Below are 17,509 nucleotides of genomic sequence, written 5' to 3' on the forward strand. Positions count from 1 at the left end.
TCCTTTGCTCTCTGGCTTCTTTTAGTTCTGGCATTTGAAATAGACTACCAGTAGACCTGGGAGCTCCATACAACCATTAATAGCATTTACTTGGGGATATAGACTTCTTAGTTGGTCAAGCTGTCCTAAGTTGGGGGTTGTGAATAGTCAGCGGGTAGCCATAGGAAAACTTACATCAGTAAGGTAAAACACAACATGCAGATGATATAATTGAGCAGAGCATGATGCCAAACTGGTGGGCTCTTGTCCCAATTTTCTCCTTTTGATCCTCTACTTCAGTGTTTCTCCACCTTAGCAACTTTAAGATGGGTGGACTTCAACTCCCAGGATTCCCCACTAAATGCTAAAAGAATGCAAACGTCCAGCTGTCTGCAAGAAGCATCAGTCCTTCCATTCCCCACCATCCAGTCAGAGCTGAAGAAGCTTCTTGGATGAAAAATGAAATTGTCAGCACTCCAAACTACATTCGTTCCAGTGCTGACATAAGGAGGAGAAGAGGGGGCAGCTGGCAAGAGGACGTTTACTTTTCACCTACTTATTTTCCCTGAAGATAATATCCCCTAGGAGATGAGATGGGAGGGGGGACATTCCTGGGAGCTGAAGTAGTAGATATGGGGAGAGTGATTTGGAAGATGGCCAATGAGACGCAGAGAATTGGGGAACGGAAAGGGAAGGTTTGGGGTCAGGAAGTCAGTGTTGGCTACGATATAATCGGGGACAGATTGTCGTGCTTAATAAATGAAAGATTTCATCACAGACTATTTGTTTGGAAATGCAATTTATTTTGAGACGACACTGAAACCTGACAGAAACATCTTCAAAAAACAAACGAACCAGAAAGTCCAGTTGCCTCTTGAAAAAAAACACCTTTGGGACAACCCATGACCTGGATAACTGAGAATCTCCATAGATACCCATCTTAAAGTTGCTAAGGTTAAGAAACATTGCTCTACTTGGAGGGGAGATGTTTTACACCTGTACATCTAGTGAGGCCACCTTCTTCTTTTAGGCAAGACTGTCAGGGTTCCAAAAAACACCCCCAACGAAATAAAACACCAAGGCAATAAACTCCTCAAAGTTCCACTTTATCAGAGATGTCATGTTGGCACATCTGGGAAAACCCGAATCTGAAAGCTTCCAGGTTTTCCCCACCCAGTTGAGAGTTCACAACCCTGCATCCACACCCACAAGTTCATCGCATGGTCCAATCCATCCTTCAGGCTCAACTGGAAACGATCCCCGGTCACTCCCATCCAGGTGCAGGCAAATGTCCTTGACTCCCAGAGTAAGGAATGTTGTTATGGCTAATCTTCCACCCCTCCAACAAAAATCCCCCTCCCAATTTCCCAGGCTAAAATATATGGTAGTTAGGAAGCTAAAAAGAAAAAATGGCTTCCAAAACTCAAAAATAATTTAAAGAAATAAATAGCGGTGGGAAGGGTCATTGTGACCTCCAGAAAATCAACTGAATCTGTGACTCTACCCAGTGATGGAGGGGTAGGCAAAACATCTTTTGGCCATGTCCTGTTTCTGAATTTTCTGTTTCTGTTTATCTGCAGAGCCTCCCGGGAACACCCTTCCGTTCAAGAGAAGAAAAAATCCACCATCTGGCAATTGTAAGTAGTGGAGCTTCCTTGTGAGATGTCAGCAAAGAGATTTGGGTGTATAGGATATTCTTGCAGCATAGTATCCAAAGTATTTGGCATTTATGACATCTAAAGGGAACCTTAAAAACTGGGGCAAATGGCTCCCTGAATAGCATTGAAGAGAGGCCTCAGGCTTTACCCATGTAAGGAGGATTCAAACAACCGTCATGTAGGAATATAATAAAGATGGATTAGGAATGATGTCAAATGCCAATCAATCTTATTGTTTTGATACCATGGGTTAGGCTTTCTGCTCATTGTGAGAATACACAGTTAATGAACCGAAGACTAGCACAGGTCTATTTTCATGGCTGGTTATTTCCTAGCTTGCATTTAAAATACATGTGTGTTGTGGCCCGTCAATGACCAGTGGAGCTGGCAGCAGATTCGACAGTGAGGAGGTTGGGGAGGAACATGGGCCAGTCCTGGAGCCTGGGGAAAGCTCTGATGAGGGCTCTGCATCGGAGGCAGAGAGGGGGCCAGGGCCATATGACAGGTATCAGCTGCCTTCGGAGTGAGACATCAGTGAGGCAGATGAACAGCTGGAGCCTGTTCCCAGTGTGCACATGCGCAGAGTTGCCAGACAAAGGGAACAGTTAAAGAACAAGGGTCGACTCGGGAGTAAAGCCACAGGTGGACGATGAAGGGCCCCTCCCAGAGGGAATAAAAGAGGAGCGAAAGGGGAGTGGAGTTTGCAGGAGACAATTAGTTCGCCTAATTGGTTTGTGACTCTCCAAGACTCTTTGCCAAGTTTTGAAGATATCGGCCTGGCAGCTCTCCAAGCCAGATAAGGTCTGTGACGGTAAATTTTCCCTTGAAAGAGTTTGCTGAAGGTGAATGAGAGGAATTCAACTGAGAGGTTTTGTCGGGACCAGGATTCTGCTTCGTGCTTTTTGGGGAAGCCTAGGTTAGAACAACATGCTAATTTAAAACAGCATCTTCAAATGCCTAAGCAAGCAAGTAGGGAAGCCTCCTTAAGGAGCCTCAAAGAAGACCTACACTGCCCAAGGCCTGTTTTGAGCAGGAAATATGTCGGATTTGAAATTCATAACACCTTGCTTTTATTCTGTCTGTATTTTCTCTCCCTCCCCAGCTTCAGCCGATTGTTCAGTTCCTCCTCTAGCCCTCCACCAGCAAAAAGGAGCTACCCATCAGTGAATATCCACTACAAATCTCCCACAGCAGCTGGGTTAAGCCAGCGTCGCAGTCACACTCTGTGTCAAATCTCTGCCGGGAACCGAACTCTTGAGTTTTTCCCAGATGAGTAAGTTTGGCAATGATTTTCTTTATCAGAAACTAGAAGGGCTGCTTAACAGTGTGTGTGCTTTTGTAGAAGAGCTGAGTTAAACTATGGTAGCAAAAAAAAAAAAAAAAGTCAGGAGAAATCTAGTACCGTATTTCCCCCAAAATAAGACCAGGTCTTATATTAATTTTTGCTCCAAAAGATGCATTAGGGCTTATTTTCTGGTTAGGTCTTATTTGGGGGGAAATATGGTACTAAATGTGTCCACCTGGCTGATGAACTTAACTGGGGCTTATATTTGGGGTAGGGCTTTTATTAAGAGCATTCTGAAAAATCATGCTGGGTCTTATTTTGGGAAAAACACGATAGCACCATTTATGACTAGCAATTAAAAAAACAAACTTTCACGTAATTCATAAAAGCTTAGGCTTTTTAATAATGTTTGTTTAATCGGAAAAGGTTCTTCCAATCTCCTGCTGATTTTGAGAATTCATGCTGATAGGATGTCAGCAGAGCTTGCCTGTTCCGCAGTTGGCTAGAAGCCCACAGTTTGAGATTTTCATTTTGGTTATTATATGCTACTAAACAAATTAATATCACCCTTCCTCCTATTAGATTTAAATGCAGAGCAGAACATTTAAAAAGAGGAAAACAAGTTTCTTCCTCTTACTAATATTGTATTTAGATGATGTGCACAGAGAAATAGGTTTGCAAAGAAGAGAGGAAATTTTCTCTAGTCCTAAATAATATGTATGAAAGGTAGAGATCCGTGATGGCGAACCTATGGCACTCCGAGCCCTCTCTGTGGGCACATGTGCAGTCGCCAGCTGTTCTTTGCGGGTGCCGGAGCACAGGAAAACGGTCTGAAAAAGGGCAAAAAAACCAGGACATTTTTCAGGCCGTTTTCAGGCTGTTTTTCGGACCATTTTCAGGCTGTTTTCTGGGACATTATTTGGGCTGTTTTTCAGGCCATTTTCAGGCCGTTTTTTGGGCTGTTTTCAGGCTGTTTTTCAGGCAATTTTTAGCCCTAGAAAACGGCCCAGAAAACAGCCAAAAACCTGGCCAAAAACAGCCAAAAAACAGGCATGCGCACGCTGGCCAGCTTGTCTTCGGGTTTCTGGCGCTCCAGCGCATGCACATGTACGTCCATGCTCGCGCGTTCTGGTTTGAACAATAGCTTCATTTAACGACTGTGGTGTTCATTTAACAACCGTGGATTCGCTTAATGAACCATGGTGATTTGCTTAAGGACCACTGCAATAAAAGATAAAATCAGGTTAGTCAATGACAACGGGCTTTAGAGGCAATGGCAGGCTCCGTACTGGCATAAATTGAGGACTTCCTGTACTGGATTCTTCCCTCTCTTCCTACTGCTTTGGGACCTTTCCTTGTCCTCTTGGTCTGTCCTTGTCTTCCTCCTGATCCTTCTCTCCTCAGTGACTGCACATCATCGGCACGCCGTGAGCAGAAGCGAGAGCAATACCGTCAAGTCCGCGAACACGTCAGGAATGATGATGGCCGCTTACAGGCCTGTGGGTGGAGCCTACCAGCCAAATACAAACAGGTAATGTTCCTTGGCTAACAGACAGGAAGATGTGACAATTAGGGAGATGTGTCAGCAGAGCCCTTCTGGGCAGGAAGTGCGTTGTTCCCTTTCCACACCGATTCCTTTTTGTCAGGGGTGGGCTGCTGGGGGTTGTCAGGGGTTCAGGAGAACCTCTAGCTAAGATTCTGTGCAGTTCGGAGAACCCTGAAATCCTACTCCTGGTTGTTCCTTATTTCCTTATTTTAAGCAATATACAGTGCATACTTACCAATGGTTGCTCAGGATCCCACTCCCTTCAGCGGAGCGTATTTACTAGAAAGCATATTTAAAATAGCAACTGTCCCTTCTTTGGTCAATTTTCTCCAATTTATCCCTCTAGTAAGGAGTACAATTCATATGGTTAAACTCATCACCTGAAGACGACAAGAATCAACATTTTCCAAAACCTCCAGCAACTTTCTTGTCATACAAACACACAGCTCTGTGCCATGAATGAAGAGACACAGGGACAGTTTTTCCCCCATGCCATCACTCTGCTAAACAACTAATTCCCACAACACTGTCAAACTATTTACTGTATTACTATTATTATTATTCTCATCCTTCCTATTAGTCAATCTCTCCTTCTACTTATGACTATAACCTTCTTCCTTGTATCTTTACGATTTATATTGTTTTATTTAGTTTCCTAGTATAATTTTTATTGCTTATTTGGTACCCTGTGACTATCACTTAAGTGTTGTGTCTTATGATTCTTGATGAATGTATCTTTTATGTACACTGAGAGTTTATGCACCGAAGACAAATTCCTTGTATGTCCAATCGCATTTGGCCAATAAAGAATTCTGTTCTATTCTTCATCCCCAACAGTTGAGTCCCAACGGTGGCCAAGAAGATAATCGGATGAAAAATGTCCCTGTGCCTGTTTACTGTCGCCCCCTAGTGGAGAAGGATCCTACCATGAAGGTAATGTCAACCGTGGGCAAATTTTTCCCTTTCTTACAGTGGGAAGATTTCCACCCTGCAGGTCACTGAAAGCTGAATCATACTTTTAGAAGACTTTACATCTATCAATCAATCAGAATAAAACTGGAAAGGACCTTGGAGGTCTTTTCTAGTCCAACCTCCTGCTCAAGCAGGAGACCCTATGCCACGTCAGACAAGTGACTGTCGAATCACTTCTTAAAAACCTCCAGTGTTGGACCATTTACAACTTCTGGAGGCAAGTTGTTCCACTGGTTAATGGTCCTCACTGTCGAGAAATTTCTCCTTAGTTCCAGGTTGCTTCTCTCCTCGATTAGTTTCCATCCATTGCTTCTTGTCCTGCCCTCTGGTGCTTTGGAAAGGAAGTTGACCCAGAGTAATAGAATAACAGAATAACAGAGTTGGAAGGGATCTTGGAGGTCTTCTAGTCCAACCCCATGCTTAGGCAGAAAACCCTACGCCACTTCAGACAAGTGGCTTTTCAGTCTCTTCTTAAAAGCCTTCAGTGATGGAGCACCCACAACTCATGAAGGCAAGTTATTCCACTGATTGATTGTTCTCATTGTCAGAAAATTTCTCCTTAGTTCTAAGTTGCTTCTCTCCTTGTTTAGTTTCCATCCATTGCTTCTTGTCCTGCCCTCAGGTGCTTTGGAGAATAGCTTGACCCCCTCCTCTTTGTGGTGACTTCTCAAATACTGGAATACCGCTATTGTGTCCCCCCCCATCATGTCCCCTCTTCAAGCATTTAATTGTGACACTATTCCTGTCGTTGTGAACCACAACCTATGGATATATTGTTCCAACAATGCAGAAAGAAAGATTGCCTTTGATCTCTCATGTCTTCTCCTTTCCCTTTACAGTTATGGTGTGCAGCTGGTGTGAATTTGACCGGCTGGAAGCCCGGGGTGGAACCGGATGTTGCAAACGGTCAAAAGCCTGATCCGGGATGTGACCCACTAACCTGTGACCGAGAGACGGAAGGAGAGAATACGAAGAGTAATCACACATCTCCAGAAAAGAAAAAGGTTGGGCATATAGCTGACTCTGTTCATATATGTAGGCATTCAGGGTTCCCCCCCCCCACCAGGGCTGGATAATAATATATAAAAAGAATTTTTCTAGGCTAGATAATGAGCATAAGATGATATCTTCCTGAAAGATAAAGGCGCCTTGCATTTTTAGTCATATCAATACTGTTCACTTAATTTCTAAGACAGAGATGGTTTTCAGCTGGTTCTGATCAGTTCTAGAGAACCGGTAGCGGAAATTTTGAGTACTTCAAAGAACCGGTAAATACCACCTCTGACTGGCCCCGCCCCCATCTATTCTCTGCCTCCCGAGTCCCAGTTGATCGGGAGGAAATGGGGATTTTACAGTATCCTTCCCCTGGAGTGGGGTGGAATGGAGATTTTATAGTATCCTTCCCCTGGAGTGGGGAGGGAATGGGGATTTTGCAATATCCTTCTCCCAGGAGTGGAGAGGGAATGGGGATTTTGCAGTATCCTTCCCCTGGAATGGGGTAGGGATGGAGATTTTGCAGTATCCTTCCCCTAGAGTGGGGAGGGAATGGGGATTTTGAAGTATCCTTCCCCTGCCATGCCCACCAAGCCACGCCCACAGAATCAGTAGTAAAAAAAATTAAATTTCACCACTGGATAGAAGTCTGTCCAAAGTCATGTCGCGATATGATGGTCCAGCAAGTATTTCAACCTGGAAAGGTTGTTCTGATACAATGTGCAACTTCCCACTCTTTGCCCTCCACCCGGCCATGTGCCCATTACCCTTTGGCTTTCTCACAGACCAAAGAACTGCATGAGATGGATGCCACATCCAGTAGAGTCTGGATCCTCACCAGCACCTTATCGACTAGTAAAGTGGTTATCATCGATGCCAACCAACCAGGGACGGTGGTGGATCATTTCACGGTTTGCAATGCCCACGTTCTTTGCATCTCCAGCATTCCAGGCAAGCGGAGGCAGATCTTGGGACTTTTTTAAAATAAATAAATTCTACTTGCCACCCCATCTCCCCACAAGGCGACTTTGGGATAGCTTACAAAGGCTTGTCATTCCCTATTATTTATTTATTTATTTATTTATTTATTTATTTATTTATTTATTTATTTATTTATTTATTTATTTATTTATTTATTTATTTATTTATTTATTTATTTATTTATTTATTTATTTATTTATTTATTTATTATATTTCTATACCACCTTTCCCCCGTAGGACTCAAGGCGGTGTACAGTCAAGAAAAATATAGATACACAAACATCATAAAATTGCTAATTGAAATTATTATTATGACATCGTTTGGCCCAATTAAATAGAACCTAAAATTAGATAACATTTTAAAAAAACATTCACATGTTCATATGTTTAGCCCCGCTTGTTGGAACATGAGGGTTTTGAGGGCACGGCGGAAAGCACGGAGATCAGGGATATTTCGTATCTCCGGGGGCAGTTCATTCCAAAGGGTTGGAGCCATCACAGAGAAGGCCCTCCCCCTGGGAGTCGCCAGTCGGCATAATTTGACTGACGGTACCCTGAGTAGTCCCTCCCTGTGAGAACGAACTGGTCAGTGGGAGGCTATTGGTGGCAAAAGATGGTCTTGCAGATACCCAGGTTCTAAGCCATGGAGCGCTTTAAAGGTGATAACTAACACCTTGAATCGCACCCGGAAGACCACTGGGAGCCAGTGCAGCTCGCGTAGGAGAGGTGTTACATGGGCGCAACAATTGATCCATAAATGTTCAGTTGTTGCTTTCAAAGCTTGTAATTCATAAGAAATAGATTTAGCAGACTAGAATCAAAGCTACTTTACAACATTCATAAAAAAAAACTAGTCTACTTCCATAAAGCACAATACAGGCCTGTATGGGCAACTTTGAAATTTAATATGGAGGCTGGGACTTGGTGTCCGGTGTCTGTTAGCTTTCTTTTGGGAGAAAAAAAACCCTAGTGATCTAGTCCTTATGATATTCAGAAGCTTCTCAATGGAAACTCGTTGTATTGTTAAGTCATAATTAAAAAGAAACTAGCTTTGGTAGCTAATGTCTTATCCAAGCCTGAAATTTGGTTTGGCTAGACATAGTGAGATGGGATGATTTTTAAAAAACCTGAATGTGAAGTAACTTTCATTCTCACTTGTTTCCAAATATACATCCTAATCTTTTGGAAATTGAATGGCTATTTTGCCTGGAAAAGTGGCAATACGCAAGGCTACGTTCGCAGTATTTGCCAAACCTTAAAATACCTTTGAGATTGCTTTCCAAGGATGTGACACGTTGACCTTGCCTCTGCTGGCTGGGGAATTCTGGGAGTTGAAGTCCACAGTGGCCCAGGTTTCTTAAAATACCAAGGAGGTTGTTTTAACACAGTCTAGTCCAGAGGTCTGCAACCTTAAATACTCAAAGAGCCATTTGGACCCGTTTCCCACAGAAAAGAAAACAGGGTGTGTCATCAATCACATTCGCCAATGGAGCAATTTTGCGGGTTGTAGAGTTATTATTATTTATTATTATTATTTATTAAATGTATATGCTGCCCCTCTCCGGAAACTTAGGGTGGCTCACAATACAATTAAAAAAAAACATTCTAAAAACATTTAAAAGATTAAATAACATTTAAAACCTTAGAACGCATTCACACCATTCATGGCCAGATCTCGCCAGATTGCAAAGCGAGATCAACGGCCCCAGGCCTGCCAGAAAAGCCAGGTCTTCACAGCTTTTCAGAAGGCCAGTAGGGTGGGAATGGTCCGGACCTCAGGAGGTAACTGGTCCCAGGGAGCTGGGGCAGCCACAGAGAAGGCCCTACCCCGCGGGCCCGCCAGCCGGCATTGTTTAGCTGACGGGACCCGGAGGAGACCAACTCTGTGGGAGCTTACCGGTCGCTGGGAGCTATGCGGTAAAATAGAGAGGAGAGTTCACTCCTCTCAGGCTGCTGTAGGTAACCCTGGGAGACAGCCTTGAGAAATATATGTCTGGAATGTGCTCCTGTCTTTGGCTGCCGTGTTGCTTCACCGGTTTCCCATCCCCCTTGCCTATGGCAACTCGAGAGCATGCCAGGGATGCTTTGCAAGTTGACATGGTATATAAGTCTAAGTGCTATTGCTATTGCTATCTTTGCAGCGGCCTGTGATACTGACTATCCTCCTGGAGAAATCTTTCTAGAAAGGGACTTGAATCCTGAGGAATCTTCGGGAACAGATGGAGTCTTAGCAGGCATCACTTTAGTTGGCTGTGCAACTCGTTGCAATGTCCCTAGTAGCAATTGCTCCTCTCGTGGAGACACCCCCGTGTTGGATAAAGGACAAAGTATGTTTCCAAAATGTTTTAAGCTTTTACTTAATTAAGCCTGTTTACGGTTCTTTTACTAGAACAACCTTGAATTTAACGGTACAGAATTAAAATAGATCACCCAAATAGCTCAGTAGATAATAAAATCTTGCTGTCCAGAACTATATGAATGTGTCCTGCCTATCAAGAGGAAAAAAGAAAACAAGAGAAAACTATACACATTACTTGTTCCAAATGACCTAATTGAACTTCCACAGGGTTTAAGCTAACCACCCCTAAATCTGGATTTAACCAGGATAATCTTAGTGAAGGGAAAAAGGCCATTGAAATTTTCAGGATAAATATTGGGTGGCAGTAGATTGTGCTTTTCGATTATCAATATTCTGATAGAGATGATTTTTATCTTTTTTTCTAACTGGCAAACGGAATTCAGTTACAACACTACTTTTCTTTGTTGAAATCCCATTAAATGACAATTAAAATTGTCTTCCATTTTCCTTCAAGTTACCAAATTGTTTTAATAATAATAATAATAATACAAAATCCGCACCTGTCAACTGCAAATGACCACACTGCTTGGATCTGCATACATACTACATTAATACATTACAACATCCTCTTGGGAAGAATTTGATGCTTACATATAAAAGGCCAACACCAGCTAAAGAACTGGCAGCTGTCACTTCACAGATAATAACATTGGCCTCTCTGATTTGAAGGGACACAGTGGCTCAGTGGCTAAGACACTGAGCTTGTCAATTGAAAGGTCGGCAGTTCAGTGGTTCGAATCCGTAGCGCCGCGTAACGGGGTGAGCTCCCGTTCCTTGTCCCAGCTTCTGCCAACCTAGCAATTTGAAAGCACGTAAAAAAAGGCAAGTAGAAAAATAGGGACCCCTTTGGTGGGAAGGGAACAGCGTTCCGTGCGCCTTTGGCACTGAGTCATGCCAGCCAAATGACCATGGAGATGTCTTCGGACAGCGCTGGCTCTTCGGCTTTGAAACGGAGATGAGCACCGCCCCCTAGAGTCAGGAACGACTAGCACATACGTACGAGGGGAATCTTTACCTTTCCTTATCTGATTTGATAGTTGGATAAAAATGCCAAATCCAGTCTAGACAACCATATATTTTTTTTTAATTTATATCCTATTGGACTCCCGACAGTTCTGAATGATTTTGCCTTTTAAAATCTATGATGTGTTTTTTTTGGGCTGGAGCCTGCTTTTCTCTGTGAATAGCTGGACCAATATCTGTTAAAGGTAACCATTCTTTTTCTTCATCTTTTTCTTCGTCTTCAATGTCACCATTTTACCTTCAGATGAAGTGGCTGCAACAAGCAATGGTAGGATTAATCAGTCCCAGTCCACCGAAGAGGCCACCGAAGCCACGGAGGTGACAGAGAACGGTGTGAGCGAAATGGAGCCAGCCCAAGTCCGGACTGGCCCCCTTACAGAACATGTGTTTACCGATCCAACTCCAGCTCAGGCACCTGCAAGGCAGAACAGGTAAAAGAAACATTGATTGTTCTTGTCCATGGAAAGTCCCAGGAACTCAGCAACAAATGGAAAAGGGACAGTCAGTTGCAGAGTAGAGAATGCCATGTTAAAGAAGATCAAAGCTTGGCCAGATATAAATACCGTATTTTTTCGGAGTATAAGACGCAGCTTAGATTTTGGGGAGGAAAATTGGAAAAAAAAAATCTGCCTACCAGGTATCCATCTGGCTAGCGTCCTTAGTCTGGTCAGCTACAGCACATTAGTTTGCTGAGTTTTTATCCCCTGCTTGGGGATAAAAAACAGCTTCTAAGGCACAGCTGAGAGGAAGCAGCAATGAGAAAAGCAGGCAAAGCACTGGGGGAGATCGCTTCACTCGGCTAGCGCCTAGTTAGGGCTCGAAAAAAAGCTTATAAAGAACAGCTGAGAGTCAGAGCAAAGCATGGAGATAGCTTCACTTGCTAGCGCCTGGTTAAAGCACAGCAGAGTTGAAGGAGCAGGCAAAGCTGGGAAGATCGCTTGCTAGCACCTCGTTAGGGCTGAAAAAAAGCTTCAAAAAAGCTACGTTCGGAGTATAAGACCTACCCAAATTTTCAGCCTCTTTTTTTGGGGGGGGGGAAGGTGCGTCTTATACTCCGAAAAATACGGTAGTCCTCAACTTACAACAGTTCGTTTAGTGCATTTATGACAGTTGAAGCATCCCAGGGTCACTTGATAGCCATCTGCGACCTTTGCACCCGGTTTCCTACTAGCAAAATCAATGGGAGAGGCCAGATTCACTTAACGACCGCTTGATTTGCATAACAACGGCAATGTTCACTTAACAACCATGGCAGAAAGGTCTTAAAATCGGGCATGACGCACTAAACTACTACCTTGCTTAGCAACAGTGGTCCCAATTGTGTTCGTAAGCCGAGGATTACACGTAGAAAGCATTTTTTTACCCCGTACCATCAGGCACTTTTAAAGGATGTTTTTTTCTGTCAACAGTGAGAATGGACATCCAAAAGTGGAGTCGAGCGCGGCAGTGCCGGATCAAGAGGCAAATGGCAATACCGTGGGAGCTACCACCAGTGCCGCCCCCACCATGTGGCTTGGAGCACAGAATGGCTGGTAAGAATCTCAGGCTTTGCTTTCACAGCCCATCTATTATTAGTAATCCATCAGACCTCAGTTAGAGAGCCACTTTGGTCTAGTGGTTAAGGCTAGAAAGAAAGAGACCGTGAGTTCAAGTCTCACCTTAGCCATGAAAGCCAGCTGGATGACTTTGGGCCAATCACCAGGAGATTGTGAGTTCTAGTCCTGCCTTAGGCGTGAAAGCCAGATGGATGACTTTGGGCCAATCACCAGGAGATTGTGAGTTCTAGTCCCGCCTTAGGCATGAAAGCCAGATGGGTGACTTTGGGCCAATCACCAGGCGACTTGAGTTCTAATCCCACTTTAGGCATGAAAGCCAATTGGGTGACTTTAAGATGCATGGATTTCAATTCCTGCAGGCTGGGGAATTCTGGGAGTTGAAGTCCAGACATCTTAAAGTTGCTGAATTTGAAAAACACCAGTCTTAACTAGGTAAAAAGCAAGCTCTCCTTCTAGTTGACTCAATTTGTGACGATTTCATAGTCTTTGTAGTTTTTTTTGCCAACTTGCCATCGGCTTACTCTTAAGAATTTTTTTTTTTCAATGTCAGATCTGGCCTATAGCTGAGGTTTTTGTCCAGGAGCTCCCACCGGAGTACTAACCAGACCTGAGCCTGTTTAGCTTCTGAACCCAAAGAAGATGATCCAGATGTTGTCCCTGTACTGCCAACCTAATCTTGTCTAATATTCCCTCCCTGCCAGGTTGTATGTACACTCAGCAGTGTCAAACTGGAAGAAGTGCCTACATTCCATCAAGTTGAAGGATTCAGTACTAAGTTTGGTGTAAGTAGACAAGATGAGTTTGAGGGTTTTATGGATGAATATGTATGAAATTACCATATTTTTCAGAGTATAAGACGCACTGGAATATATGATGCACCTTAGTTTTTGGGGAGGAAAATAAGAAAAAAGCTGATTGGCAGGTGGATCAGCCTCCTGGAATACCCCCAATCAGCTGTTCCCAGAGGTGAATTTTAGTGACAGGTTACTTGGTTGTGAGCTCTGTGCCTTGCTTCTTTTTTCTGCCTCTGAAACACTGTTTCAGAAAAAACGTTTTTTCCTGCCTGAAAGTCTCCAAAACAGAGCTTCAGAAAAAAAGCCTCTGAAGCTCTGTTTGGAGGCTTTTTTTCTGAAGCTTCGTTTCTGATGCTTTTTTCAGCCTCTGAAACCTCCGTTTGAGAAGCTGGGCGGGGCTACATTCGGAGTATAAGACGCACCCAGATTTTCACCCTCTTTTTTTGTGGGGGGGGGGAAAGGTGCATCTTATTACTCTGAAAAATACGGTATGTACAATATTACTTGTTAAAATAAAATGAAATGAATTAGAACTTGCATATTTGCATTAAAAGTCTCTGTCTTTCTCTCCGTCTCTCCCCCTGTCTCCCTTTCCCTCTCCCTCTCTCCTACCTATCAAATTTCTACACTGTTTGGCTCACATGACTGACTCTGGGTGGTTTCTTACATACCACCTCCAATCTCAAAAAAGCTAAATTAAACCCTACATTACTGATATTGCAAACTTTGCTGTTATTTTTCACTGTAAGAAGGGACGCGGTGGCTCAATGGCTAAGACATTGAGCTTTTCGATCGAAAGGTCGGCAGTTCAGCAGTTCGAATCCCTAGTGTTGCGTAACAGGGTGAGCTCCCGTTACTTGTCTCAGCTTCTGCCAACTTAGCAGTTCGAAAGCACGTAAAAAAATGCAAGTAGAAAAATAGGGACCACCTTTGGTGGGAAGGTAACAGCGTCCCGTGCACTTTTGGCATTGAGTCATGCTGGCCACATGACCACGGAGACATCTTCAGACAGCACTGGCTCTTCAGCTTTGAAACGGAGATAAGCACCGCCCCCTAGAGTCGGGAACAACTAGCACATATGTGTGAGGAGAACCTTTACCTTTATAGTAAGATATTTAGGATACTAAATTTTTATGATTGTCATACTGCAGAATTCTCAAATGCACATCATTCTTTTCCACCTCAAAGTTACCTCCATGTAACTTGAAAAATTATGTTCTTCTTTCCTCTGTCTATTTAGGCATGTGAAAGGGCGAGTTCTTGTGGCTCTGGCAGATGGGACCCTTGCCATATTCCATCGGGGAGAAGGTAAGGGGTCAATTGCTATCAATGATCCAGTTGCTGAAAACTGGAAAAAGTAATTAACTAGGATTAATTACCGTAGTTTCAGGGTGCACTTGTAAAAACCAACTTGTCTCATGGCTGCGTAACACTACAGTTGGTAGAATCTAGCAGACAGGAAACATTTTGGTGTGTTCCAGGGGTGAAATCCAGCAGGTTCTGACAGGTTCTGAGAACTGGTAGCAGAAATTTTGAGTAGTTCGGAGAACCGGCAAATGCCACCTCTGGCTGGCCCCAGAGTGGGGAGGGAATGGGGATTTTGCAGTATCCTTCCCCTGCCACACCCACCAAGCCACACCATGCCCACCAAGCCATGCCCACAGAACCAGTAGTAAAATAATTTGGATTTCATCACTGGTGTGTTCCATAGAAATTTGGGGTATGTATACTCCTATTTAGAGCTTCAAATATTAACTTAGGTTTGGATTGGATTATGCTTCCAGAGTTCAGGGTCTGGAATAGGGGCCTTAAGAAAACAAATTCCAATTCAGCTCTATTAAAAAAAAGTTCATTCTATCTGGGCGTTTGATTGTAGAACCAATTGCTTCCTTTGCTGAACCAGGGTGGAGAAGCATGGATTAGAGGCACTTTAATCTAGATTCCTAAAGCCAAGGTTGGATCCAGTCACCCAAAGGGACCTGTTCAATTCAGTGGTTCTGAAATTCTTAACAAAGAAGTGCCTGATTCCTCAAGAGGATTCCAGTCTCAAGACTTCTCTTCTCCTCTCCCTCCCTCTTTCCATTTTTCTCTAGATGGTCAGTGGGATCTCAGCAACTACCATCTCATGGATCTGGGCCACACCCATCATTCCATTCGCTGCATGGCCGTGGTATACGACAGAGTGTGGTGTGGCTATAAGAACAAAATTCATGTCATCCAGCCAAAGACAATGCAGATCGAGGTACCAGGAGTATCTCATCAGGGTTCTACAGCTATCCTTAGGGAGCCCCTTCCTTCTCTCTGCTTTTTCATGGGATATTAAAAGCTCAATTTACTTTTTTTTTTAAATTTGATTTATATGCCGCCCTTCTCCGGAGACTCAGGGTGGCTTACAATGCGTTAAGCAATAGCCTTCATACTTTTGTATATTTATACAAACTCAGCTTATTGCCCCCACAACTGGGTCCTCAATTTACCTACCTTAGAAAGGATGGAAGGCTGAGTCAACCTTGAGCCTGGCGAGATTCGAACCTGCAGTAATTGCAGGCAGCTGAATGATAATAACAGTGCTTTAGTCTGCTGCGCCACCAGAGCTCCCTTACTTTGACAAATAAGGGTACATGAATCAGCCAGAAGTTGTGATCACTGTAGAGAACACTTTTATTTTCGTATAAGCTTTTATGGACCACTTGAAAACAGTCCCACCCCTCCACCAAGGTTCAGTTGCATCCCCTAACTCAGGGGTCCTCAAACTATGGCCTACGGGCCAGATACGGCCCACCAAAGCCATTAATCTGGCCTGCGCGGAACGAGGCTGCCCCACCACATCGCCCTGCCTATCCACCAGCCCCACCCACCTTCTGGAAGCCAGGAAGACCAAAAACGGGCCCATTTTTTGCCTCCCCAGCCTCCAGAGAGAGGGGGGAAGGAGGGACAGAGAGAGGGAGAGAGATACACACCCCAAGGCAGCTACCTTCTTTCCACCCCCCGGAGCATAACAAATTAAAGTTTAATGTGTGTATTGTTTGGACTGCTAAATTGACCACGCCCACCCAGTCACATGACCACCTAGCCACGCTCACCCAGCTAGTCCACCCCCCCAACAGTCTGAGGGACTATGAATTGGCCCCGTTTAAAAAGTTTGAGGACCCCTGCCCTAACTTTTGGTGTCCCCCCCCTTCCCCTGAGCTCTTCCTAAAGTTTATTTATTTATTTATTGGTTCAATTTATATGCCGCCCTTCTCCAGAGACTCAGGGAGGCTTACAACGCGTTAAGCAATAGCCTTCATACTTTTGTATATACCTGCTTAGTAGAGCTTAGTTGTCATCAAGCTGTAATTTTTCATGGGCCAGGAAAGAAAATTTATCAAACCAATGGGGGAAAGACCTCACTGATGTCATTTATTTCGCTTTTAATTAAATTGAAATTAAATCGAAGTGAGATTTTTGTCCTGACCTGGCTGAATTCTTGACTCCTTTTGGGGTGTGCCACCCTTGTCCCAGTCAGAAGTCAACAATAGCTCTTTCTTGGGGGGGTGGGGGAAACCTGCTTATGGATTCATAGATAACTTAATGCAAGTTACTTTTAAGCAAGGCAACTTGCTTAAAAGGAAGTGGCGTAGGAGGCTAATGCCTCCTACTAAGGCAGCATTTAACATCCAGCTGCCTGCAATTACTGCAAATTCAATTCTCACCAGGCTCAAGGTTGACTCAGCCTTCCATCCTTTCTAAGGTGGGTAAAATGAGGACCCAGTTTGTGGGGGCAATAAGCTGACTTTGTATAAAATATACAAGTATGAAGTATGAAGGCTATTGCTTAACGCATTGTAAGACGCCCTGAGTCTCTGGAGAAGGGCGGCATATTAAAAAAAAAAGAAAAAACTGAGATTCTTATTGGACAAGCTATAATTTTAGAATATTGTGGCTGATATTTGAGGTTGTGATGTGCTAGTGGACACTCAGGAAACTGAAGAAAGTTAGGTTTGTAACTGTCATGAAATCAAAGCTTCTTTCCTTGATGGTTTTCCAGAAGTCCTTTGATGCTCATCCTCGCCGGGAGAGTCAGATCCGGCAGCTGGCCTGGATTGGAGATGGAGTTTGGGTTTCCATCCGTCTGGACTCCACTCTACGGCTCTATCATGCCCACACTCATCAACATCTTCAGGATGTGGATATTGAGCCCTATGTCAGCAAAATGTTAGGTAAAGTGAAATGGCGTTGGAAGCATTCCTCCTTTTGAACCCTTCTAGTTCTTTCTTCTTGCTGCTCCATGTGCCTAGTGCTGCCTCCCACAACATTGTCCTTCTGGACAATGGTCCTTGAAGTCCCTAAGATGCTTAGTTTAACAGCTGCCAGATCCAAC

The 17,509-nt window shown here is 43.8% G+C and overlaps 1 protein-coding gene across 19 annotated transcripts in view; it reads left to right on the top strand.

Moving 5' to 3' along the window:
* MAPK8IP3 (mitogen-activated protein kinase 8 interacting protein 3) overlaps positions 1 to 17,509 on the top strand; it is a 71,882-nt gene that overhangs the window by 45,865 nt on the left and 8,508 nt on the right. For all 19 annotated transcript variants that reach the window (XR_004593447.3, XR_015729834.1, XM_087878392.1 and 16 more), the window contains 13 exons: positions 1,560 to 1,616; positions 2,740 to 2,910; positions 4,327 to 4,453; positions 5,306 to 5,401; positions 6,280 to 6,444; positions 7,219 to 7,384; positions 9,556 to 9,741; positions 11,041 to 11,227; positions 12,206 to 12,328; positions 13,054 to 13,134; positions 14,387 to 14,454; positions 15,240 to 15,388; positions 17,177 to 17,348. Coding sequence is in view for 17 of the 19 variants with exons in the window: in XM_087878392.1 (XP_087734518.1) it covers positions 1,560 to 1,616; positions 2,740 to 2,910; positions 4,327 to 4,453; positions 5,306 to 5,401; positions 6,280 to 6,444; positions 7,219 to 7,384; positions 9,556 to 9,741; positions 11,041 to 11,227; positions 12,206 to 12,328; positions 13,054 to 13,134; positions 14,387 to 14,454; positions 15,240 to 15,388; positions 17,177 to 17,348 (1,748 nt within the window). In the remaining 2 variants the exon portion in view is untranslated. The remainder of the gene's footprint in view (positions 1 to 1,559; positions 1,617 to 2,739; positions 2,911 to 4,326; positions 4,454 to 5,305; positions 5,402 to 6,279; positions 6,445 to 7,218; positions 7,385 to 9,555; positions 9,742 to 11,040; positions 11,228 to 12,205; positions 12,329 to 13,053; positions 13,135 to 14,386; positions 14,455 to 15,239; positions 15,389 to 17,176; positions 17,349 to 17,509) is intronic.

Source organism: Pantherophis guttatus, chromosome 14, assembly GCF_059756535.1.
Source record: "Pantherophis guttatus breed Tessera chromosome 14, ASM5975653v1, whole genome shotgun sequence".
Taxonomy (NCBI): Eukaryota; Metazoa; Chordata; class Lepidosauria; order Squamata; family Colubridae; genus Pantherophis; species Pantherophis guttatus.